Here is a 26969-nt window from a genome sequence, read left to right as displayed (position 1 = left end):
ACACCTTGTTATCTCGGATTCTCCAGCATCGGCAGTTCCTACTATCTCTGAGTTACATAGAACGAATGCCTTTTATATACTTATATTAGATAAAGTGCTTCTCAAGCAACAAATTACTTAAAAGTAGAATTTAGTCTACTCACTTAAATCAGATTAAAGAAAGTACTACATAAATACTTTCTAGCTGCAAAAAATAATGAAGCAAAACATCAGAATGTTAATTCATCTTCACTCTTCAACTTCGGATAACTGCCACCCATAAGTAATCGCAGATCCTTTCACTACCACAAGACCTTACCTGTGGCGCCTTCGTGAGAAGAAGGGCGACTTCTGGGCTGTTATTCTCTCTGGCTGCTTCCAGAGGGCTCAGCCCTGCCTACAGAAAGAATCAAGGAAGTAATTAGCTTCTGGATCTAATCAAGGTTGGAGTATTCAACCTGAGTGCTATTTGCTCCAATAATATGTTCCATTAGAAAAGCAATGTGGATTATTATAAATCTAATGAAATGTTATATTTTATGACAGACTAGGTGCAAAATGTAGTAAATATAGTCAATTAATTTAACTAAATTGATGTCCTTTGTGTTGCAAAATAAACTTCAGCATTCATTATGAAAATTACTACGTACGCTGTGCTAGGTAACTAATACCTAACTGATTCCTCGATTCCTACTTTTGTCATGTACAATACATACTATCACAGGGGAGTAAACTAAACAAAAATCAATAACAGTCTCCTCAGATCAAGCAAATTCTTTTAGAACATAGCTTAAATCAGATTGACTAATTGAACCATAAAGCTAATTTTCAGTTGCTTCACTCAAAAGTTACCATTAAATCAAATGACATTTGTTAAACCTAAAATGATTGTGCAAACAGGGTTATAATGGCAATTGCAACTTAATCTAAATGAAAGAAAATATTAACACCAAAAGGTCAAAGGATGGATAAGCAGGGATAAAAATCAAAATACTGCAGGTGCTGGAAATCTGAAATAAAAACAGAAAGTGCCCAAAATGCTCAGCAGGTGTGGCAGCATCTGTAAGGACTGAAACAGAAAGGAACAGTAAGGACAGAAGATGGAATCATCATAGCCCCTAAATAATGTGGGGAATGGTAAAATATGGCTAGATCAGGAAAAGGAGATTCTGTCTTGCCTTGCCTTTCTGTGCAGACAAAAGGAGGCAGCTTATCACGGTTGCCAGCATCAATCAAGGCAGTGAACATGTTGCTGTACAACATCACCCTACATCAATGTCACATCTATCAGATTTACTAACAGCTTAAAAATAAACATTTTGAAGGTGCTTCGACCAAATGGCCATATTTCAAAATATAACAGGACCAGTTCTCAGTCGTCACAAAGGACTGTAGTCAGTCAGGGGCTCTGATCGATCTCAGCCCAGAGCTTGGACAAGGTCAGTCGACTGTTGAGAATGGTCAGGGGCTTCATTGTATTATAGTCTGGGGAGTGGGTCCAGTCAAACATGCAGATCCAATGCAGGAGTAGCTGTAGATCATTTGGCGAGCTACAAAGAGATCATTTAAGGATCTGGTCACTCATCAGTCAGGGCTTTCTTATGAAGTCAGTTAAGGGGTTGAACCATGGTCAGTCCTGGAGGTCTGCTTATTGAAAGTCAAAGGCACATTTAATCAGGGCCACTGCTGTAACAGACAATTTGGGGAAGTCGATTCTGGGGACTACAGGCAGATTGCTGGGATGCAATGATTGTGATGTGGACAACTCAGGAGGCAACAGGGCTCAGAGTACAAATTACTACAGGAGCAGGGGAGTTCACCAACGGTCACCGCCAACCCCAGCGAGGGGGGTGGGGGTTGCCTCATGAGTCATGGTGGTTGGCATGACAAAGCTGTCAGAGGGCCAGGCTCAGGGGTATTGTTCTGAGATGACAGCGTTAGTGGGAACATGTGGAAGCTGATAGGTCAACAAGGGGTGCAAAGAAGAAAGGAACATAAATGTTTGGCGGTGTGGGTAGGTCACTTAGATAACAAGCTGAGCCTGTAGCTCACTCCGAGAAGAGTCTTGCATTCCATCCTCATATAAATCTCAAATGTGCAAGGTAAATTGAAAATGACTACAACCATAACCAAGAGCTGGTGGAGTAGAGTAAGTTTTGTTTTCTGTCTTAGCATATGAGATTTAATGCAAGAAATGTGGACCTTTCAAAGAGCAACAGGTGTTTGCACTGTACGGCTTTAAGATAGCTATAATCATAGAATTTAACATGTCAAATACACACATTGACCAACTGTGTGGGATAGAAAGCCTGGCCTAAACAAACTTGACCACATCACTGGTCATTATAAATGCATCATAGCCATCTCCGTGAAGCAGAAATAGCCAAGGGTGACTGTTTTATAGTCTCACCTGCAGGCCACAATTCACAACGACATCCAAGATTACATAGGCTGCAGAAGGATGTGGATCTGATTTCCTTTCACCTTGAACTTGACAACATGCAATGCTGCCTTACTTGGATGAGGTGGTTTTGTGGGCTGATGGGGGTTGGAGAGACACTTACAGTCCCTTCCTGTATTTGCGCAGCACAACCTTTACTGCATACGTCATAATAAGGTCCCAGTAAGTCAAAGGTCTACATGCAGGCATTCCATGGTCCTCCATATCCCACGTTATGGAGGACTATGCTGAATGCCTGTGTGTGCAATGTGAATGTTGACTGGTCATATTACTAAGGACAGGTGAAGACTGAAGATGAGGAGTCACTTGGTGCAGTGGCTGAAGAAAATCAAAGAATACTTTGATGAAAATTTTTTGAGAGGCTAGTGCGATTCCAGGCCATGAAGATTTTATTGAGAGGGTGGAATAGAACCAGGTGTTTGAGGGAAGTGAAACACAAGAGAAGTAGGTGGGGAAATGGTGGTGTGATTTGATGATAAGGGCCACGCTGCCCCAACAATGATTTGGTAGGCCAGGTTGAGTCACCACCTGTCAAAGGCCAGGATATCAATGCACAACATTCACAGTAAGGATGATAAGGGCCTATTCGTGGATGAACAGCCAGTCTGGAAGGGAATATGCTGTGGGGTTTGTTATGTGGGAAGGTGAGGACAAGAGGAGAATAGGCCAGTTGAGGTTGCTCAGAGTTGCCTGTGTTTTCCCTTTGGAGTATCCAAAGTTAGGCACTGATGACATAGTGCTTATCCAGTCAGGGTTTCAGGCCTGGAATGGCAACATCAGGGCACATCGTCAAAACATAGAAACTAGGAACAGGAATAGGTCATTCAGCACTCCAAGCCTGCTCCAACATTCAACATGATCATGGTGGATCCTCTATCTCAATGCCATATTCCCATTTTCGCCCCATACCCCTTGATGCCTTTAAGATCTAAAAATCTATCTATCTCCAGGCCGAGTAATAGTGATAACCTAAGATAGGAATATAGAAGAAAGGGACAAAGAGAAAAAGGTCCAAGTAGGAAGGAATGGGTAAAAGGGAGATAGAAATCACTAAGAAGTAAATGAACACAGAGGGAGATTTGGGTCGCATTGTTATGATGGGTGAGAAGAGATATTCCTGTATGTGGCATGCAGAATGCTACAGGAGGACATTTCTAACTGTTTTGAGTAAAAAAAAAACTCAAGCTTGAATCTGATGCTTTAACTCATCTGTTTTATTTGCATCATTTCAATTTCATTTCAAAACCTCAACTAAACTCATGCAGAAATGCAAACCAACGCTATTTTCCTCACTGCCAACCTGCATAGAGTACTGAAAGAAATCTAACAATAACATAAATTCTACTTACATTATTGACAATGTTGCTATCAGCCCCAGCTTCCAATAAAAGTCTTGCTATTTTCTTGTGGTTGAGAGCAGCAGCAATATGGAGTGGTGAGTCTCCCGCCTGTGAGAAGAAATCAGATCAGAAAAATTAATGGAACTTTATATCGTCTTCTGTCGTCTTCTAAGAAACTAATGGTCAGCTTAGGGCCAGTTTAAGGAATTCTAAACAATTTTCAGGCAGTCGGTGTAGATTTAACAATTAAGGAGTAAAGCAGCAAGGGATTTAAACCAGTATTGAGTTTACTGCAGTGTTTTGTAAACAGCAGATCTGGAAGGGAGGTCAGAGAAACTCAACAAGTAGTACACCTGTGCAAATACATGTTATTTAATATACCACATAAATATGCATCTAATGGGTGATCTCATGATCCAATGATTGGAAATGGAAGGGGAACTCCTGGGGAATGGATTCTTGGAAGTCACAGGTGTTCATTCAATTTAGTGATCGCAAAAAGACATACTGTATGCCTGAAATATTCAGGATACACTTCTTTTAGACACTAGATTCTACTTGGAGTGCCAAATTGCTCAGCACTTGACATACTCAATATGGGGTAATAAAAATGTATAAGTAAAGGAATCTTGTAACTTTTGAAGGAGGCTTTTATCAGTTTTTTGAAAGTGTGATATATTTTCACATCCCCTTTTCTATATAGAACACAGTGGCTTAGATTACCTGGTTTATTTTATTTTAATACCACTGCTTAAACTATTCAAAATATGTGAATTTAAGTTGATCAAATTAACAGCAGAAAATCCATGCGACTATGAATTAGCATTTGGAATAGGAATGCTGATGTACTTTGCCCATAATGACTTTTATCATCTCGCCTTTGGACTGATATCAGCATCCAATTTTAAATGAGATTAATTTGGAATGAAAATCAGTTGCCTTCAGAAATAAGTAAACTATATTCACGATTAGCATTGGCAATTTAAAACATCAGATTTTTAGACACAACACAGAATATTAAATTCACTTGTGTATTTAAACAGTAATTCATCACAATTAAGCTTATTTTAGTCTTTTTTGTATTTGTACTGCTTTTTGTCCATATCGGCAATGTGTTGTTGATCTAATTTACAAAACTTATCATTGTAATGCTAAAACTTATTAATATGTTTACATTTTCACTTGCAATAAAAGATAAATTTGAATAATGCACCTCCACAGGCTGGATTTTCCCTCCGGGTTACAGGACAACACTGCCAGGCTCAAATGAGGGTCACTCACTTGTGACTTTCCCTGAATTGACCCAGTTAGTGGCCAGAGGATAGGTGTGCCATCAAGGTAAAGGACTACAGGCACGCTCTCTAGATTGAAGGGCCAATTAGTAGCAAAGATCAAAAGTAGCAGCTGGATAACTAAAAGGTATACACAACTCAGCACAGAGGCTCCCGCTCTCCAACCTTTCTGAATTTAAAATATGGGAATGGCTCAGCAGCCGGATCAGCGGTATTGAGGATGGGATTGAGTGGGACAGGGTGGGGGTAAGGTGGTGGAAAACTCCCCAGAGTGGCTATAGGTGCAGCTGAAACCAGACTGGCAGGGAAGACCTTTAGTTCTGGCAGGAATGCTCATCCTGGATCTGTCGCTGGGAGGCCACTTCCAGGCACCTGCATTTTCCAGGCACCTGGGGGCTGATTGGCAAATTGTTTCAAATAACAGGCCTTTGTGGGACCTCAATTGATAAATCCACCTTGTGCCACCCCAGCATCCTAATCACAGGAAAATGATCCCGGATTGGGATGGAGCCAGGGAACTGTCTCATCAGCTGCCAATGTAGTTTGAATGGGACTAAACATTCTCCCGTACAGTAAAGAGCGCAGGGACAGAGTTTGATGCTACTGACCTGGTTCTTCTCACTAACAGAACAGAAAGCACTCAGAAGGATTCTAATAATAGTCACGTGATTGTAACGAGTAGCAATGTGTAAACAAGTGTCACCCATCTGCAAAACAAAAACATTTCAACTCTGAATTACGTTGAACATAAACCAATAAAAACACTGAAGGCAAGCAAGATCCTTTTCTTTTTAAATAAAATCTTCTCAATATCAAAAATATCAAAAAAAAAAGAGCAGACCCTCACTTACACTGTTCTTAATGTCAGGTCTGGACCCTCCTAGCAATAGTACACGGGAACTCTGGGAATGGCCATTCTGACAGGCCAAGTGGAGGGCTAAGTTACCTGCCTTTAGGGAGACACAAGCAGCAAGACTGAAAAGTTACTAAACAACGTAATTCTGCATAAAGAAGATAATCAGTCTGTTTAAATTCAAGAGCTTTTCATACTAATTCCCTATGTATTAATTTCAGCCAAGCAGTTATTAGATAGTTCTTAATAGATGTCAGACACTTCCCTTCAGACAGCAGGAGGAAGCTGCACTGTATCCCAAACCGCTCCTGCATATTTCACCACCACCAGTTAGGAAATAGGATAGACAGAACCATGTGTACCAATTCATGTACCTTATTGGCTGTAGGTGTTTGTGGTTAGATCAGTAAAATTTAAAAAAAGTTCTTGTTTTCTACTGCAAATCATTACAACATATACCAAAATGTTAAAACGTCAATTTCAGAAAACAGAGTGATTACAAATACCTGAAGAGCAAAAACAGAATAAAAGAAGCGGAGACCTGAATTTTCACAAGAATGGAGAGGGTCTCCATCTTAGCCGAAATGATACTGAAGTCCAGATTCAAAAAGTACTGCCCTGAATGCAGCACTCACCGTTTTTGCCAGGGGTGGAGTGGGTGTGGATTGTATTTTTCCCATCCAGGATCAAGGGAGGTAGCTGCCCATGTTAAAATGCAGCTGCTAAAGACAGATCCAACTTTCACCACTGGGATGTCCAAAGCATGATTTTTCGGCAGAAGGTCTAAGGCTGTGAGAGCTATCTGGCCATGTGAGGATATACAATTTATACTGCATGACTGATTTTACAATCACTCACAGTCAGATTTACAACGTCTTTGATGTGGGGCTATGCGTATGAATTCTTTTTCATGAGGGATTGGCTTATTCAGGAATGTAAATGTATTGAATTTTTGTTTAAACACATTGAAGTCATCAACAGATAGTCAAAACTTCATTTTATCTCAACTCAACATGGGTCAAGTAAAGAAAAAGGATGGTAAGATTGGGTCTGGGTAGAGGATCATAGTTTAGATTGGAGGATATGAGGTGCCAAAGAGGGTGGTAAAAGGGTAAGAGTTTGATAAAGCATGTGAAAGGCCATGGGGAGTGTTTGGCAAGAAGGGTGTGAGGAGCATAGCTTGGCATGGCCATATAAGGGGCCATGGAGGTGGAGACAGGAGCATACCTTGACATCAACGGTATGAGGAACTATAGGAGGTTGGATAGAGGGCACAAGATCATATGAGTTGGTGTGCAGAATGTGTGGGAGGAGGTGGGGGGAGGTGGGGGATGTGAGAGATGGAGAGCTGCTTTTTCATTATTTTGGTTGGTAGGTCAAAATCCTGGATCAGAAAGGCTTGCATTTCACACAACCTGTCTCCACAACAGGCAGCCCCTGTGACAGTCTCCATAATAATTCCAGGTGGAGCGGCTCTGACTCCTGTTAACATCTACCCTCCTGGAATCAAAAGTTAACAATCTGGGGCACGTGCACCACAGTCAGGTTTGTGGAAGCAGCTGTTTTACCAACACTTTGACCTCAACTCAGGAGTAGTTAGAAAAAACAGAAACATTGGAAGACGTGATATTTAAATGGCTGTTTCTCACAGTGTATTTTGGTGAAAGAACAAACAGATCTGCGTATTCTGTGTTCACAAAAACTTTGGAAATAGCAGGGTATGGTGAGGAGACTGGTAAAAAGACGTCATAAGATCCTTAGCTTTAATGCTGGAGGTTTAGAGTTCAAAAGAAGGAAACTACATTAAACCTTTCTGAATCTGGGACCATACTTTCAGAGGATGTTAAGACTTTAAAGTGTTTGGGGTGGAGACCTATTAGAATAATAGCAGGAATGAAGATCTTCAGCTAAGTGGAATGCCCAAAAAATCTGGGACTTTCCTCCTTAGAACAGAGAAGGTTAGGTAGAGATGTGAGATGTGTTCAAGATCGTAAAGAATTTTGATGGGAAGAAATGAGAAATTGTTTCCAGTATAAGGGTCAGTAACCAGACCGGTAAAAATAATCAAAGACAACATAAAAGAGGAAATGTTACTCTGAGTTATGAATTGGGTGGGAGGGTGAACTGCGACCAGGATGCAGAGATGTGTCAGTGTGATTTGGACAAATTGAACAAGTGGGCAAATGCATGGCAGATGAAGTATAATGTGGATAAATGAGAGGTTATCCACTTGGGTGCAAAAACAAAATGGTAATTATCTGAATGGCAGTAGATAGGGAAAGGTGGGGTGGTATGTGCAACAAGATGAAGATATCTTTGTACACTGGTCACTGAAAATAAGCATGCAGGTGCAGCAGGCAGTGAATAAGACAAATGGGTTTTGCCCTTTATAGCAAGATGATTTAAATAAAGGAGGAAGGATGTCTTTCTTCAGTTGTACAGGGCTTTGGTGAGACCGCATAGTTATGAAGGATATACTGGCTATGGTGGGAGTATAATGAAGGTTTAGCAGTCTAATTACTGGGGTGCAGGACATATGAAGTATGACTGGACTGGTTAGGACTATATTCATGGGAGTTTAGAAGAATGAAAGGGGAATCACATAGAAACATATAAAATTCTAACAGGATTAACCAGAATAAATGCAGGGAGGATGTTCCCAATGATGGGGGAACCAGGAGTCGCAGTATGTGGATACAGGTTAAGCCATTTAGTACTGAGACAAGAAGAAATCTCTTCACCCGAAGAGTGGTGAGCCTGTGAAATTCTCTGCTATAGAAAACAGTCGAGACCAAAAAATTGAATGTTTTCACGAAGGTGATAGATATGGTTTTTAGACCTAAAGGAATCAAAGGGTGTGGGGAGAAAGCAGGAACAGGACACTTAGTTGGATCATCAGCCATGATCATATTGGATGGAGAAGAAGACTCTAAGACCAAATAGCCTATTCCTGCTCCTATTTTCTATGTATCTATGAACAGGAATGCATTGCCTGAAAGGATGATGGAAAATGACTGCTTTCAAAAGGAAATTAGATGAATACATACGAGGGAAAAACTTGTAGGGCTACAGGGAAAGAACAAGGGAATGGGACTGGTATTACAATCCCAGTGAGGATATTGTAAATCAAAATAACTGAATTTACTGTCTGACTACAAATGAGAAAAGAACCATTGACTCAGCACAAATCAGAACCAAACTAAATTACAAGAGCATTACAGGGACATGATACTTCAAATAAAAAGCTTTTGTCAATACAACAAGATATATCTTATGCAACCATAAGCACTTGCATGACTCACAGCACGAATGTGACCCTACCCACAGCTACACAGTTCCAGTGTATGCTCTTCTTCATTCACACAGGGAATGTCAGAAATGCTATTTTCACCTTTAAGTTTCATGGGTGGAATTACTACCAAGTAGACACTTTTCTGTAAACTCTCTCTTCCTTGGTAGTAACAGTCCTGATGGTGCAACTTCCTGGAGCTAAACTGACAAACAAATTATATCACACAGTCTAGCCACTTCTGAAAAAGTGTCCAGCTCTTTAATGTCTCTGAGCTATTCACAGCTTTATAGACTTTAGACCTTCATAGCCACTTGCACATTACCTCCAAGAGGTCCCATATCCTTCTCTGCTAAACTGAAAAACTGACAGCTGACCTCTTCCTGAGAGTGATTTGCTTCTTCTCCTCACATGAGCTCTTGGTCTGCTTTTTCTTTATGTCTCTAGCTGTATGCTGATCACCTTTACCACCCACCTCCTCTGTTTGTAACTTTCCTAGGAGTCTACTAGTTACATGGTTTCTTCCTTCCAGTTGGTACTGCTTCCAGGTTAAGGGTTATCATGTCACATGAACCAATATTTCTCATTATGAAAGAAAATTCATTTTATTCCTTTGCAATCAACGCTAAATCTTAAAAGTCCCCTTTAGACATGCTTAAAAAAATTATAGCTTCCATGTTTTAAAGAATTTTAAGTATTGCATCACTTGCCGGTCAACGGTCATCACACGTGCCCCAGTAAAAAGAAAGTCTTTACGTGGTAAAGTTTTCTGTTCAACAATATTCAAAATACAGAATACGCTTAACATCATAAATATTTTAACAAATTGTTTCCTATCAATGCACAAAATACAATAAGAGTGAATTATATTTAAAAAATCAAGTTTCATTACAAGCATACTTTGTTAATTTATGATTTATAAAATCTAATGCATTCATCTGGCCTTAAGACATTCTCATTTTTTAAACGCTCAACAGGGCGTCTGCAAACATATTGGCACAGATGTACAATTACAGCATTAAGCTCCAACTAAACAATCTTTGGCTTGTGGTTTCAAATTAATTTGGATTGTGTTCTGTGTAAACTAGCACCTTGGTTTTTGCATGTTTCATGTTATTTTTAAAACTGCACACTTGGCTTTGTACAATTAAGACCTGGATGATTATTCATGAGGAGTGTAAACATTTTACAATTTATTTCATCGGGTTAACAATGTCAGAAACCACACTGCTGATTGCTACCACACCATTTGGCCTCTGGGTATAGGCAGCTCTGAAATGGAATTAAGAAAGAAATCCCCTGTGACATGAATTTTTGTATTTGTATTTTCTTGTGTCAAATAATGGTTTCAATCCATCAGCTAGAAACCTGAATTGAACTTTTACAAAAAGATTCTTTTAAAATAGAGAACTCTGCAGCAATGATGCACTGTGGGTTGGTAAATAAACTGATGCAGAGTAGGAATTCGGTCCTTCTGTGGAAAGATGTCCCACCCTCTGGAGCACCCAATGCACAAAGAACACCAAAGACAGCATACCTTTCCTTTCTGCCCTTTTCTGTGTTTTTTTTTTACACAAAGGTTTGGCTGGCCATCCCCACTTGCTGCCCATGCCAACTGTATAATCACATCCAAATATATAGTCACACGGGCAGATTACATGGGGGCCAATTGATCTTTTAGCAATCTGAATAGGTTGATTTAAAATATCTATGATGGGTAGGTTGCTGATATTAACGTATGCCTAGACCCAATCATATATGGGGCCTAGTTCAGGAGCAGGACAGAAGGCGATGGACTAGAAGATATTGGGCAGGGCAGCTGCCCTTGTTTACATGTCCTGTTGTGAAAACAGAGGTGGAGCCATGTCAAATCCAGCCCTGCATGTCTGCAGCACCCAAAGACAACAAATTCCTGGAGAATCTGAAAAACCCACAACTTCTGTCCCATTATCAAGGTATTAAGGCAAATACCTGAGGTAGTCAATTGTTGGAAACACACTATGAAGACTAATCACTTGGACAATGGGACCATCGCTAAGAGAGATTTCCAGATATGAGCTAATTAAGTTATGCCTGGAATTCATGAATGATGACTGTACATTACAAAAGGTCACATGACAATCCTAAGTATGTCACAAGCATATATTTTCTCAGGAGAATAGAGACAAGCCACTGACAGAGAAGACCCAAAGTGTGGTCCTCCTGCCTCCCTCTCTCTCTCTCCAACCCACCTCTCTCCAACTGACTGCACCTGCTGCAGACAAATATTTCTTAAGAGAATTCAACCAAGCACTACTGTCCCCAGAAGAACAACTAACTCAGTCAACTGAATCTTCAACAGGGAAGCATCTGGACCAAAGGAAAGTTATAAGGCCACCAAATTCAGTCTGAAGCCCACAAAATCACCAAACTACAGACTTTTATACAATTTAATGGATCCTAATTTGGCCAGTTTATCTTTCCACACTCTAATCTGTATATTTGTGAGTGTGTAAACTTTGAGTGTGTGAGAGAGAAAAGGATGGAACAGGTTTTCTTCTTTTACTTAGATTGGTTCAAGCTGAATAATGTTTATTCCTTTCTAAACTCAAGAAAACCTGTCTGATTGGTCTTTATAATCACAGTGTGTAAACAGATAAGATTCACCAGGTTAGTAAGTTTCCTATTGAAACAATAAAAAAAAACCTGCAGTCCAATGAGGGGGAGCAGAGGGGAGCTCTTTGACACCATCTCATCTGATCGTAAGAACAGTCATATTGCCCTGGATTCAGCAGTTAATTTTTGTTCTTCTCAAAGCCAGACATTAAATTATCAGGGCTTTCACATTTTAAAACAGAGGCTAAACTATTCTGTTCAGTTTTTAACTTGTGGTTTCCATATTTGTTCCATTCATGAGATGTGAGCTGTGGCTGGGTCAGCATTTATTGGCCAAATCTAGTTGCCTTGGAGAAGGTGGTGGTGAGTTGCCTTCTTGAACCACTGCAGTCCTTCAGCAGTAGAGACACCCACAGTGTAGATAGGAAGGGAGATCCAAGATCTTGATCAAGCCACAGTGTAGGGACTGTGACGCAGTTCCAGTTGAGGATGGTGTGTGGCTTGAAGGGGAACTAGGTGGTGAAGGCATTTCCTATGAATATTCTGATCTTGTCCTTCTCAGAAGACAAAGATCATGGTTTGGAAGGTACTGTCAAAGGTACAAGTGACTGCAGTGCATCTTGTAGATGCTACACATCTCAGCTTGAGGTTTTGTTTTTAAATTACCAAATATTTGAAAACTATTCAAACAATAAAACACCCAATCACCCTTCACAACAAATAAATTCAGCTTATCCTGTTTAAATTCAGGATCATTCATAACTTTGGCTTCTTCTCCCTGATCTAGATTTCTTTTCCTTTAGTTTATTTTCCAAATAAACAACTTTGTGCGCCGGGATGCATCAAGAACTTTGTTAATGTTGTGTTGGTGTCAGCTAGGAAAGCTTGATATTCCTTTTGATTCAGCTCATTGATTTTTTTGATTTCAACTAAACAGTAACACTCCAGTTCATAGTTTGGTTACTTTTGGCGAACCACCCAAACTCTTTGGCCTATCTGATCAATTCATTCATTTCCGGGTTTTGGACTGTTTTAGTGTTGTATAGCACCTTTAAGAACTCCTGTGTCCTTTTCTGCCAAACAAAAAAGCTGACCTCTTCCAGAGAGTGATTTGCTTCCTTTCCTTACAAGTCTGTCTTCCTCTGCTTTCGCATTATATCTACATCAGGACACTGATTGCCTTCACCTTCTGGTTCTCTATCTATAGAACTCCTAGGAGCTCCTGCAGATTTTCTCTCTATCTGCCAAACACATGGCCTCTTTTTTAACATTCTTTCAAGGTCAAGGGTTGCTGGGTCACATGGACTGATATTATTTATTATTCAAGAAAAATCACAATTGACCTATCTTAAAAGTCCTTTTCAAATATTCTTAAATACAATTAGAGATTCTACATACATTTTAAACAAATTAGAAATTTTATTTATAAAACAAAGTACTGCAGATGCTGGAAATCTAAAACAAAAGAGAAACTGCTGGAGAAGCTCAGCATGTCTGGCAGCATCTGGGGACAGAAAGTAGAGTCAATGTTTTGAGTCCAGTGATCCTTCAGAAGTCCACAATGGTTTTGATGAAAAGTCACTGGACTTGAAATATTAATTCTGTTTTTCTGTCTATAGAAGTTTTGATATTGTACTACTTATCGCGAAAGGTTATCATGTTAGTTGGGGAACTCTTTCATAAATTCATATAGGACCAGTGGGCTGAATGGCCTCCTACTGCATTATATCACTCCATGGTGTTTTTTAACTATTATGTAATGTGTTTCTAAAGGATATTTTGTAAATTATCATTTTGATTTTATACAGGGGGTTTATGGTGAATCAGCTGGGCTTGTGTTTACAATTTACTGCATGGATGTCAAAGGGAAGATAATAAGCAGAGAACGATCTTTATAAATAAGAGAGAGAAGTGATAAACAGCTTGGGTTCTGATGGATCGCAGTCTGTCCGAGGGGTGCATTTGTAAACACGCAGATATAGTCCAGCCTCAAAATTTAGTGCATCAAATCAGCTCAACAATGAGTTCAAAACAATACGACAAATTTATCTGATCATGTTTGTTACTGTCAGTAGGAAACCTTTATTTCCACAGCAACTCTAAGTTAGTGAAATATCATTATCAACAAAAACAAAGCTGTAGAAAGAGACATCCAAAATATAACCAAAAGCTTATCAAAGAGATATCTTGCTGATTGTTTTAAAGGATACAGAACAGGTAGAGTCTGAACATTTACCAATGGAAATTCTAAAGCTGAGGGCCTCAGCAACTGAAAGCACATATAGCAGTAGTACAGAGAGAAAAAAGGTACTCGAGGTCAGATTTGAAGGAACACAGCCACCTCACAGTCTTGCAGAGCTTCAGTAAGTTACAGAGATATGCAGTAGTGACTCTATGTAAGGATTTGAAAGCAAGGATGAGGATTTCAAAACTGAGGTGCTGTCAGACTGTGAGCCAGTGCAGGTCAGCAAGTATGTGGGACATGGATGAATGACACTTGAGCAACTCAACACTTTATAATTCACAAACAAGCTGGATGGTGCATCAAAAAATGTCCGAGATAATGTAATGATTTTTTGCATAAATTAAGTCATTCCTTAAAAAGGCATTACTGTTTAGTAACAATTATTATAAAATATTAAAATTTTTCACCGCAGGAGCCATTTTCTTGAAAATGTACTTACAGTGTGGAAATTTTCCTTCTTGCTCAGACCTTTCTGGAAAACCACACATCTCTGAAAATGAGCCTTATTGTGAAGGCATGAATGTTGGGACCAGGTTGTAAATTTGCAGCTTCATTTTGTTCAAGGATACATAGGGAAAATTTTGCTGCAAGCGCCATGAGGAATTGCAGTTTAATAAGGTAAATCCTCTATTTCACTGTTAAAATGGAAAGTTCATGAAATTACCTCCTGCAACATGTCAGGGTATAATACTGACTTTGAGCAATGATGTAAAATGGGCAATCTCAGATTTGCCGCCCATCACACATCTCTTCCAATTTGCATTTCCATTAAAATCAAAAGGCTGACCAATCACCAGTTTTACACTATTGCCCAAAGTATCTTATGCAACCTATTACACTGATCAATCGACCTTTAAGTCAGACAAGTCAAAATAACAGAAAAGCCCAATCCTTATTTCTAACCTGATTCTTTGCATGGACATTTGCTCCTGCCTTGACCAGGAGTTTGACAGATTGACTGAACCCGTGCCAGCAGGCTTCATGCAGAGCGGTGTTACCATCCTAAAATTCAAATAAGATTTAAAGAAAATGCTTCAGCAAAAGCTTCTCTGAGGAGGCACTGAACAATTACAGAAATACAAGCTACAGTTTGTTGGCAAGCATAATGATAACCAGAATGATTCTCATATCCATAAAGTAATACAGATAAAAGATTTTACTTTTTATGGACCAGGCCAGACATCCTCAAAATATTTTAAGAACGTAGCCTAGACCCTAATGTTTCATTATTTTAAAGGCAAATATAAGGTGCTGTGTTCCAGATGCAATTCAACTGGTCAAACTACTCGACGTTAAGCAAAACACAATTTATTCGTACACTATAATTAAAATACAACAAAAGAAAGAAAAACTTAGAATAGCTTAACTCGATCGGAAAACTTAACAGAATAATAGATACAGTAACTATTACTAATTAACTGTTCCAATATAGTAAATTCCCATAAACACACACTTGGCAAAAAGGCAAATTCAGAAATCGGATTTTCTCACGTGCAATGACCACAGTAGGAACAGAAACCCCAGCTTCTTGCTGCAACCAAGAGAGGGGAAACGTAGCTTCTACTTCTTCAAGACTCCAGCAGCTTCATTTGAATCTAAGAGCTAAAAAAACTAGAAATCCTGGTCTATGAGAGCTGGCCACACCCATCCAGGCGGTTTCTATTGTTCCAATTTTAAAATAAAACACCAAGGTCTCACAAATTGTTTATGTTATCACAGACTGCTTGGCACCACTCGTTCAATCTCTGTCTTAGAAGAAACTAGGACAAAATACACCACTGAAAGCCACAGCATTGTCACATACTGCAAAAAAAATGTTCATCCGTGGTACGTGGATAACACTGGCAAGATTGGCCAATCCTTTGTTGTCCGGCAAGATGGTGAGTCAACCTCTTCTGTGGAGAAGACACCCCCACAATGCCTTAAGGCTGCAATTTGTAGGTTAAACTCTCTCTTGCTGAATGTGGTCTTTGCCTAGAATGTGTGTGTTATGTATATTACATTATCTGGAAAGAAATCTGTATCATCTATGTTGTGGTTATATAACACTTTTCTTCACTGTGTTAACATCATATACTCCCAGCTCAGGTACAATATGGTCAGATACGAAGTGATGCTCCCTCTTATCTATTTCAGAATGGAACTCTCTATTGTGATACATCTATTTCCCACAATGTCTATTCTCAGCATGTTGTTCCTGAGGGAAACTCAATTTAGTCTCAATTACTGGAGGTTTGTGTGACTTATATTCAATATGATTCAGAGTTACACGGGCTAATTTTGTGTCACATAAAACAACTTCAAGCTTTCAGATACAAAGGGGATGAAATTTGTTTTGGTAAAATTGTGGAAAATTCGGAAAAACAAAAAATGGACCATCAATTCACTACCACCCACTTTACATTACTGACCACAAACAATTTCACACGTAAGGAAAAAGTCAGGAAGACTCTGAGCTTATCCATACTAGCTGGATTGAATTTCAGATCTGAGAAATGAAACGTCAGTGAGAACATTTCTTCCATTCACATATCTTTTGTGAAGTAAGAGGATTTTTTCTCACCTTGTCCTGCCGGTCTAGACCACACCCCTCAAGAATGAGTGCTGAGATGACCTCGGTATTACCCACAACAGCTGCTCGATGCAAGGCTGTTTGATCACTCTGTCACAGGAAAGCAGGAAAGGAAGACAAGGAAACAATTGTGGCAAGTAAGAGAACAGATCAGAACTTATATACTTAACCGACATTTATGAGATTTTATAAATCTCACTTTGTGCCCAGACTACTGAACAGGCGATCAAATAGAATTGTCCATCTACACTTTCTAAATTTCTCTTCAATGTGATCATCTGGAAGCGTGTGTGCTGTTTACCTAATATGAATGTCTAGTAACACAATTGCTCCTCCACACTCAAAGAAACCTTAAAAAGAAAGTTAAAATGTTACTACCCTGCATCTCTTCTGGCAAAGCCTGGTGCCAAGTTGTACTAGCAGGCCTGACAAAATATGCACCTACTTTATCGACAGGTAAGATTGTATCAGGGTCTGATTAAACTCATTAAATCTCAAGATTAAATATTTATGATGTCCCTGCCTGCCTGGGATGAGTCCTGTCCTAATGCTGCTGGAAAATCTGTGGTTAAAATGGGGATGAATGTGAACCAGAATGCATTAAGAGCCTGATCATTATTTAATTCCCTGCTTGCCAAAGACTACTGTGTAGACAGAGTTAGAATTGAACATTAAGATGTGTGAATGTCTCATTTAGAATACTTTTAGATTAGTTTATTGTTAAATTCTAAAATTTAAGACTGGATTTAAGAACCTAATCATCAAGAACTAGAACTTGTAAAAGGATTGCTCTATTTTGTTTTTATGTAGAATGGTTGCAAGATTCAAGAGAGCTACAGTAAACATCTCAAATCCAAGTCAAATGACTAGGAGTAACAAAAACTGAGATTACTCACAAAATATTCACAAAGAAAATGAGATATGATCCAGAAAGTGACTTGGAGAGAAAATTTCCACAGAACAATTAAAATTTTATGAGATCTACCTCAATAGACTCCACTCAGGACTACTTTTAAAAGCATAATGAAACAACATTCAATGTCCTGTGATTTTGAGTGAGGATTCATTCCAAAATTTTTCATGCAGTGACGAAGAAAGTCTGTGGAATCTATTACTTCGGTGAGATAGATGTTCACTCAGGTAGCTACCTACCTTTACTTTTAAGAGCTTGTACTGTGAAAGAGCATTATTGATGATCAAAATTCCTAGCTTTATATAGTTTAAACTGCTTCCCCAATTCTGAAGGCAGATTCACAGGTCTTTAACTATACAAGTGTTTAAACATAAAAGCTGTTTGTATTCTGAAGATTCAGCCTTGGCTTGTAAACTAGTAATGCTAATTGTATTATTTCACAAATGCACGGAAAAATACAGATTTTTCACAAAGGCGTTGCAAAAAGATGTTCCCTGCAATTCAGTTATATAATTACTGTAAATTATATTATAAAATACAATATATTATGTAGACTCATTTATTTATCTCATTAATGATGCACTAGGGCAAGGCTGTTATGTAATACACTGAATGCTTAAAATTAGGTTGTACTTCAGAGAAATATTTTGTTCTAACAAAGCATCTAATAATATTCTGTTAAACCTGTCCTTGCATGTTCATGTACATAAATATTTCAGCTAAAAAGTGAGAGCCGACAATACTGCAGTGAAACTCTGAGTTAACAGGAAAAGCTACTACATATCTCCTTACACCAATCAGATTAACTCATTAGGAAATAAAGAGCGCAAGGATCAAGAAAGAAGTGAAGATTAAACTGAGTGAATGCAATGCCCAACTAGACTCCTAAAGATGAATACAAGAGAGAAAGAAAAAAAGTTGTTTGTAAATTTGCTATTATTAGAATCTCCAACAATAACATATGAAGGGATGAGGCAATAACTTGTAATGAGAGTTTGACAGGCATAATCTCATTAAGAAAAGAGTACTTACACTTGAAAGGTCAAGACTTAAAACTTTTGTGCGAGTTTAGTTTGTATCTTCTGTGCAAGTAGCAGAACTTCTTGACATTCAATAATGAACCAGAAAGCATTTTCATGAATCTAACAACTCCCTGGTCAGCAACATTTCAGCAATGGTATTTTGTTGCATTCCTGCTTTTACTTGAGACTGGTGTCCCTCTTACGGGAGGTGATGGCCTTGTGACGTTATTGCTAGACTGTTAATTCAGAGACCTGGTAATGTTCTGGGGACCCAGGTTCAAATCCTGCCATGGCAGACAGTGGAATTTGAATTCAATAAATATCTGGAATTAGGAGTCTAATGATGACCATGAAACTTTTGCCAAATATTGGAAAAACCCATCTGGTTCACTGATGTTCTTTAGGGAAGGAAATTATCCTCACCTGGTCTGGCCTACTTGTGATTCCAGTCGCACAACAGGAGTATAAAAAAAAACTCCTTAGTTTCACTGTTATTTTGATAGATAATTCTGGCCCGATATTTACGCATTATTCTTAAGACACTGTAATTTGGAAGTCAGGTTGTATTGATGAAAATTCTAGATTTGTAGCAATTATGGAGTCCCAGTGGATAGGTTTGCCTTGTCAGAAACAAAAGCTCATCCCAATCAATCACTGCACTGTAATTTATTCTTTGAGTGGATGACCTGATAGATATGTTACAAACTTTTGCATTTCTGGCCTAAAAGAGTCATTGTCCTCCTTGATTGAAACGCGCTTGGATTATTATCAAGTGAACCACCCTCCTTTTTTTATGAGATACTTTTGGAATACTGCAGTCAATTCTGGTCTCTCTGCCATAGGAAAGATGCTGTGAAATGGAAAGGGTTCAGAAAAGATTTACAAGGATGTTGCCGGGGTTGGAGGGTTTGAGCTAAAGGGAGAGACTGAACAGGCTGGGTGTATTTTCCCTGGATCATCGGAGGCTGAAGGGTGACCTTATAAAGATTTATATAATCATGGGGGGCATGGAGAGGATGAAGAGCCAAGGTCTTTTCCCCAGTGTATGGGAGTTTAAAACTAGAGGGCATAGATTTAAGATGAGAGGGGAAAGATTTAAATGGCAACTGAGGGACAACATTTTCACACAGAAGGTGGTGCATGTATGGAATGAGCTGCCAAAGGAGGTGTAGGAGGCTGGTACAATTACAACATTTGAAAGATTTTGGATGGGTTAATTAATGGGAAGGGTTTAGAGGGATATGGGCTAAATGCTGGCAAATGGAACTAGATTAATTTAGAATATCGGATCAGCGAGGATGAGTTGGACCGAAGAGTCTGTTTCCATGCTCTATGACATTCACTTAAATATCAGCATACTTCATTCATCCCTTATTTCAGCATCAGAACTCAACTGCTTGCACCCTGTCGCACACTAAGACCTGCTTTCCTGACTTTGTTGATTTTCACTGATGCTTTGGGTTGGATTTTCAACGTGGCATTGGGAACCTGACCCCCCTGGATGAATTCCAGGTCTCATCCCCCACGCCCAAACTGCATTGCTACTGCAATGTGATTTTTAGATGTAAATGGCCAAAATGACCAGGAGACAAGTTTGGCACCTCTAAGTGTCTCCAGGATGTGGGATCTGCCTGCCGAGGCAGTGGCAATCATGTTGGGAAATGCCAGGGTCTTGCTGACTAGAGCAGGCAGCTCCTCAGAAGTCAACAGAAACGTGGACGTAGTGGTGTGACCACTGCTCATACTGACACTGGTTAACTCCAGAAATTTGTGAAAAGCATGATTCCAAATGAAAATTACTTTGGCCCTGTAATGAAGCTGAGAGTGCTAACCAGCACAAGACTGAAGAAACCTTTTGAAAATTCAATTCTGATCTGTGCCGACACATTAACAGCTCCCTATGGAGCTTAACGGCTCATTAATTAGTATCAGGCACCTACCCCAATCACTGCCTCTTATCAACCCTTTGAAAATCCAAGATTGTGCTTAATTTTGAATGTTTACCCTCAATGGTCCCTGTACCTATCGAAAATAGCCCTTGTTTCATCATATATTAAATTTAAGTGTTTTCCTGCCATGAAACCCAAGCCACCTCTCCCAGCCCTACATTCCACCCCCAACCTTTTTCAACAACCTCACCCTGGCAGCAGAGTCCTCAGCCACTGACTTTTCATAATGACATCCTTAATACCAACTTTTCACAATCTGATTGTCCTTTTTATATCCCATCTTTTCAACAAAGCTTTCTGCATTATTTTCTCCCTCCTTGGCTCTCTGCCATTTTTCTCTGTGTATGTGCGATGCTTCATAAATGTTGTTTGTTTAAATGTGGGATCTGCAGGATGACACCCCTGGCAATGCAACGTTACTCATTGAGCAGTGCTGAGTATTGGTGTCCCAACCTGGATTGTGTGTTCAAACCCTGGAGTAATTCTGACATCATATTAAATCCGCAATTAGACCAGCAGAGGTCACGCTTCAGCTAAATATGATTTCGCTGAATCAGTCTGAAGGAAATATTTCTCAAATATAGAAATGTCAAATATTAGGCTTCAATTCATTTCCTCAAATTTATTGGAAGTGTATTGTGTGTATGTTACTATGTTCCCAAACTAGGAATTCAGGGGCCTGGACTAATGTTCTGAAGTTGAGTTGTTAACTTTAGTTTGCCTTGATTGTTTGTACAATTGTATTTCAGTCAAATTCAGAAAGCTGTACAGTGGAAGAATTAGTCCAGGGCTTGAGCACATAACCTTGGCTGATACACTAGTCCTGAGTAGGAGCTGCAGTGTCAGAGTTATCTTTCTGTAGAACTCACATTCAGTCTTATCTACTGTTTCAGTTAAGCCATAAAACTAAAGTAGGTAAACGTAGAACTACAGGCACTCAAATGAGACTTGAAATGAGCCAGAAAGCCTGTCAGTCAAATGTCTTTCATCCATAAAAATCTTCATAAGGTACATGAAGACTTACGAATGGGCTGCACCTTAATAACAACATGCTACATACATTTATGTAGCCTTTAATTTTAATTACGAAGTGACAGTTTCTAATAATACGAAGGAAAGAAACAGTTTAGCAATGGAACAATTTGATTCATAATATTGCAACAAGATGCCTTACATCAATCAGAAGATGATGTATTTGCAAAACATAAATTGCTAATCTCCTGATCTCTCAGCTTCTTTTGTACCTTCTTGTCATCAGAGCAACAGCAACCTTGATCACAACCAAAATTTTGAACTGTGAATGCCTTTCAGCCAATTAAAAATCAGATTAGAGATCCAATAAGGTTTTATGGGATTGGTTACCAGAGGGAATGCGTTACTATCAGGGATTGTGAGGTTGCCAGAACTGGATCCAATTGGTTTAAAACCAGAAATCCCAATTTAGGCCACTGGAGGTCATTCTGCAGCTAAAGATGATCCCTCTCACTCAGCCTGAAGGAAACACAGGAATGTCAAATGTTAGTCTTCAGTTAATTACCTCAAATTTAATGCTACTTGTACAGTAGATGCCATTGTAAAGGTGCAACTGTGTGTATGGTATTACAGTATTATGTTCATGAACTAGAAATCCAGAGGCTGGCGTATGTTAAGTATGAAACATTTTTGTAAAGACCCATTAGGTTCATTTAGGCCCTAGGACATCTCTGCAGGAGTTCCTCAGGATAGTATCCTAGGCCCAACCACCATCAGGGGTTTCACTAATGACCTTCCCTTCATCGCAAGGTCTGAAGTGGGGGATGTTCACCAATGATTGCACAATGTTCAGCAACATTTGCAAGTCCTCAAATACTGAAGTAGTCAGAATCTAAGTGCAGCAAGACCTGGACAATATTTAGACTTGGAATGAAAATAGAGTCATAGACTCACACAGCATGGAAACAGACCCTACAGTCCAACTAGTCCATGCTGACCATGTTCCAAACTAAACTAGTCCCACTTGCCTGCATGTGGCCCATATCCCTCCAAACCTTTCCTATTCATGTTCTTATTCAAGTGTCTTTCAAATGTTGTAAATGTGCTTGCATCCACCACTTCCTCTGGCAGTTTACTTCACACACAAAACAACTCTCTCTAAGAAAGTTGCCCCTCATGTCATAATTAAAACTTTCTCTTCTCACCTTAAAAATATTTTTGAATTCCCCCATCCTAGGGAAAAGACCATCGCTATTCACCTTACCTATGCTCCTTATGATTTTATAAACCTCTATAAAGACGTGGTGACAGAGAATGTAACAAGTAAAGCTAAAAGAAATGGAAGGAATCAGAAAGGGTTTACAATATTGAACTCAATATTAAGTCCAGAAGGCTGTAAAGTGCTGAGTCTGAAGATGAGATGTTGTTCAATAAAAATCAAAAGAATTGCAGATGCTGTAAATCAGGAACATAAGCAGAAGTTGCTGAAAAAGCTTAGCAGGTCTGGCAGCATCTGTGAAGAAAAAAACCAGAGTTGACGTTTCGGGTCTGGTGAAGGGTCCGAAATGTTAACTCTGATTTTTCTTCACAGATGCTGCCAGACCTGCTGAGCTTTCCCAGCAGCTTCTGTTTTTGTTCATGAGCTGTTGTTCCTCCAGTTTGCGCTGTGATTCACTGGAGCATTGCAGCATGCCGAGGACAGACAAGTGGGCATGCGAGCAGGACACTGTGTTAAAATAACCAGCTACGGGAATGTTGGGGTCACGCTTTCACACACACTGGAGGTATTCTGCTGTCACCCAAGGCAAATGGAATGTTGGTCTTTATGTCAAAGGGAATGCAGTATAAATATAGAAGCCTTGCTAAAACTATTCAAGAGGGGACCTTACTCAAAGGCAAGATTCTTAGAGGACTTGACTGGGTAGTTGAGGAGTGATTACTTGCCCTTGTGGGAGAGTCTTGGACTGGGGGCAAAATCTCAGAGTAAATGGTCACCAATTTAAGCAGAAATGTGAAGGAATTTTTTTTTCTCTCAGAGGGTAATCAACCTGGGGATTTCTTTACACCAAAAAGCTTTTGAGGCTGGGTTGTTAATTACAATCAGGCTGAAAATGGACCGATTTTTAATTAGAAAGTGAATCAAGGTTTATGGGATAATGGAGGAAAGTGGAGTTGAGGTTTACAGGTTCAGCCATGGTCTCACTGAGTGGTGGAGCAGACTTGATGGGCCAAATGACCTACTCTTGATTGTACATCTTATAGTCTTATGGATGTTGGGTCAGAGGTGTATGAAAGTGATACTAGGGTGATTATTTATCATGAGCAAATCCTTGAGGTTTTTTTTATTCCACCTGAGGGTTTACATAGAGAGTGACTGCTGTGGCACCTCTGCAGGTTGTAGTAAATTTGAAGTTATGGCACCGCATAATTCAGCTTTCCGGACTCAAACTGTGAAGATTGTGGAATTAATTCAATAAATAAGAGTGTCAAACTATGGTAAAACTCCAATTGTTCACCAACATCTTTCAGGGAAAGCACCTATCCCCGTATATCATCTGGATGTCACAGGACTCCAATCTCTCACTCTGTGGCTAACTCTTCCTACCTCAGGGCAACTGGGCATAGTGCCTGATCAATGTTTTCATAACCCAAAGTACAACGCAGATGTTTTGTAGTACATCATCCATCCTGTATTTTGTAGTGTGAAATTCTATAGTTCTTTATCCTGCACCAATCAGTTGCATGTAAAGAAAATTAGGGCTTTACATAAAAATATATATTTCAGAATCAAGAAAATATTATTGGGCCAATTTTGTTAGCTCAAATTTTGCAGTGGTAATGACCAGGCTTTGCAATCCTTATTCCACTGAAACTGGGTGCCTGAATTTCTAAAATCCTCAATTATAAATTTCCATATTATTCTGCACATGTTCCCAACAGTGATTCTACTTTTCATCCAAGGATGTGCTATTCTGGTACCTCATTGCTGCAATTGACGGAAGTGGACTCCTAGACTTATGGTGTTAGTATCACCATTAAAAACCCCTTGTTCAAACCAGCTAAAATACTGACCTTGGAGATTTAATGCCCTGAAGGCAGAATTCAGGCTCATGTCACAATCCCTAAAATAGGGACTTAACAACCTCAAATTTTGAAGGGCACCGACAGAAGTCAATGTCCCTGAAACAGGCTTGGTGTGTTTGTGGAATGTTACATTTCTCCATCACAGCAAAAAGCAATCCACATTTTAAAAAATCAACACTTGAATTTTAACTGTATTTCAGCTTCAATCTGGTGTGGATCTTACTTTTTATTTTGTTATCTGAAAATTTATAAGAGGAGGATATTAAGTATTTTTTAATGTGCAGGTTTACCATGCATCAACATGACCGTTTCCTTACTCTGTTCATATTACTGGAGCTACATGCAGAGATATCCCTGGACTTGGGCACCAGATTTAAACTGCCATTGAAAAAGGAAAAAGTCAAACTTAGTTGTCATATTTAGAAAGACTACAGATACTTTCAGTCAACGATGAGAAAAATTCCAATATTATCCTGGTTTCCACTTTTTGTGGCATAGCCCCCAATGTTTTTCTTCAGACCTCTTTAAACCCTCACAAAAATAATCTTTGCTTTGAAGCATGTGTGAAATGCAAGGCACAAAACAAAGTCACCTGACAAGGAGTAATCCAATCACCTTTCACTTACATCATCCTGGATGTCCAGATCACAACTGGCTTTCAGGAGAATTCGCACAACGTCAATGTGGCCCTTGTACGCAGCCAAATGCAGTGCAGTACGTCCATGCTGCAAATGACAAGCAGCAACAATGAGAAGTGATTTAATGCATAAAGGCTTCACTCAATCTCAATCACAAGGAGACTCTTTTGCAACTTGTACAATTACCAGCTCGCCACTGCACAGCCGGCATGCGTGTTCCACAAGTTTGATTCTTAACTTTTTTGCCTTTTCCTTATCCACCTGCTGTCTATTCGATTCACACATTTTATATGCCATCCCTTAAGAATCACAACACATTAACCACAGAAATTTGCAGCAGGAAGACATTCAGTTCATTGCACTTGTGCTAGGTCTCTGAAAAAATCATTGGCTGTCCCTCATTTCCGCACCTCATGTCTAACTCCTTTTCAAATGTCTATTTTTCGAATTTCCCTTTAAAAGCTCCCTGGATTTTACTTCCATCAATATTTTTGCTGGGATATTCTCATAACCTCTGCATATGAAAGACAAAATTAATTTGTCCTTCTTTTGTTCTTTGGCAATAGTCTTTAATGTATGAATTTTAGCTGCTGTTAATCAGGTAAAATTACTTTCCTAAATTACCTCCAAAAATTCCTCATAATTTCAACCACTTTGATTTGGTCTCTGTTTAATCTTTTTTAGAGCTGAATACCAATTTCTCTTATCTCTTCTCATAAATAAGGACTTTCATGTTATAATCTCTTTGCCAGCTTCTTAGTTACTAAAGTAAAACTCCTAACAGTTTGTTATAATTTTTACAAGTTTAGCAACACCCAATTTTAATTTTATACCTTATTCTCCTGTTCATTGAAGAGGCGTTCCATGTAGAAGTTGTTAAGTATAGGTTATCATTTAAAAATATTCTTTGATAAGTCTTCAAATCAACTGAAATATTCATAATACAATTGAGCTATAATGGTCTGAACTGCAGAATTCAGCCTTGTGTCTATCACTTGGGGCAGCACAGTGGCTCACAGTACCAGAGACCCGAATTCGATTCCAGCCTTGGGTGACCGTCTTTTCGGAGTTTATGCATTCTCCCCATGCCTGTGTGGATTTCCTCTCACAGTCCAAAGATATGGAGGTTAGGTGGATTGGCTGTGGGAAATGCAGAGTTACAAGGACAGGATTGGGTGGGGGGAGCAGTGCTCTGGCTGTTATCCTCTTTGGAGGGTTGATGTGGCCTTGATGGGCTGAATGGCCTGCTCTACACTGTAGGGATTCTATGATGTTACAAAATTGGAGAAGGGCTAGGTCATGGAGTGATTTGAAAACAAGGATGAGAATTTTAAAATTGTCCTGTATCAGGAACAAAAACTAATCATCAAGCAAAGGGGTGACAGGTGAATGGGACTTTGTGCAAGTAAGCACATGGACAGCAGAGTTTTCTATGTCCTCAGGAGTTTGCATTTATGTGGTGGAGGCAGGTTCATTCAGGTTTTCATGAGGGACTTAGATATTACCCAAATCGCTGAGGGGAATAGGGGGAAAAGGACCAGATGAGTAGGCCCGACAGAGAATCAGCATGGACACAACAAAGCAAATGGACTGCTTCTGTGCTGTAAAAAAATTATAATTCTTTAGGTGCAATTTCCTCCTCCTTAGAAATGATGAGGAAGGTGGCAAAAAAGTCAAATAATTGAGCAATTAGACCCTGGAGAGATTCTCAGCCTCTTTTTCCTACGATGGCAACTCATTGCTGGATCAGAAGGTCTCCTGGGAA

At 39.3% G+C, this 26969-nt stretch overlaps 1 protein-coding gene across 4 annotated transcripts in view; it reads right to left on the bottom strand.

Annotated features, from left to right (window-relative positions):
- ankrd6b (ankyrin repeat domain 6b) overlaps positions 1 to 26969 on the bottom strand; it is an 87656-nt gene that overhangs the window by 25055 nt on the left and 35632 nt on the right. For 3 of the 4 annotated variants that reach the window (XM_020532047.2, XM_048596954.1, XM_048596953.1), the window contains exons 3-9: positions 25193 to 25291; positions 16618 to 16716; positions 14958 to 15056; positions 5924 to 6022; positions 5681 to 5779; positions 3790 to 3888; positions 299 to 376 (exon numbers count right to left, since the gene is read on the bottom strand). In XM_020532047.2, the coding sequence (XP_020387636.2) occupies positions 299 to 376; positions 3790 to 3888; positions 5681 to 5779; positions 5924 to 6022; positions 14958 to 15056; positions 16618 to 16716; positions 25193 to 25291 (672 nt within the window). The remainder of the gene's footprint in view (positions 1 to 298; positions 377 to 3789; positions 3889 to 5680; positions 5780 to 5923; positions 6023 to 14957; positions 15057 to 16617; positions 16717 to 25192; positions 25292 to 26969) is intronic. The other variant, XM_048596955.1, reaches the window with a different exon arrangement.

The sequence above is a fragment of the Rhincodon typus genome, chromosome 5 (assembly GCF_021869965.1).
Source record: "Rhincodon typus isolate 14 chromosome 5, sRhiTyp1.1, whole genome shotgun sequence".
NCBI lineage: Eukaryota > Metazoa > Chordata > Chondrichthyes > Orectolobiformes > Rhincodontidae > Rhincodon > Rhincodon typus.
Note: the sequence above shows the minus strand (reverse complement) of the source record. Positions and strands in the feature narration are given on the sequence as shown.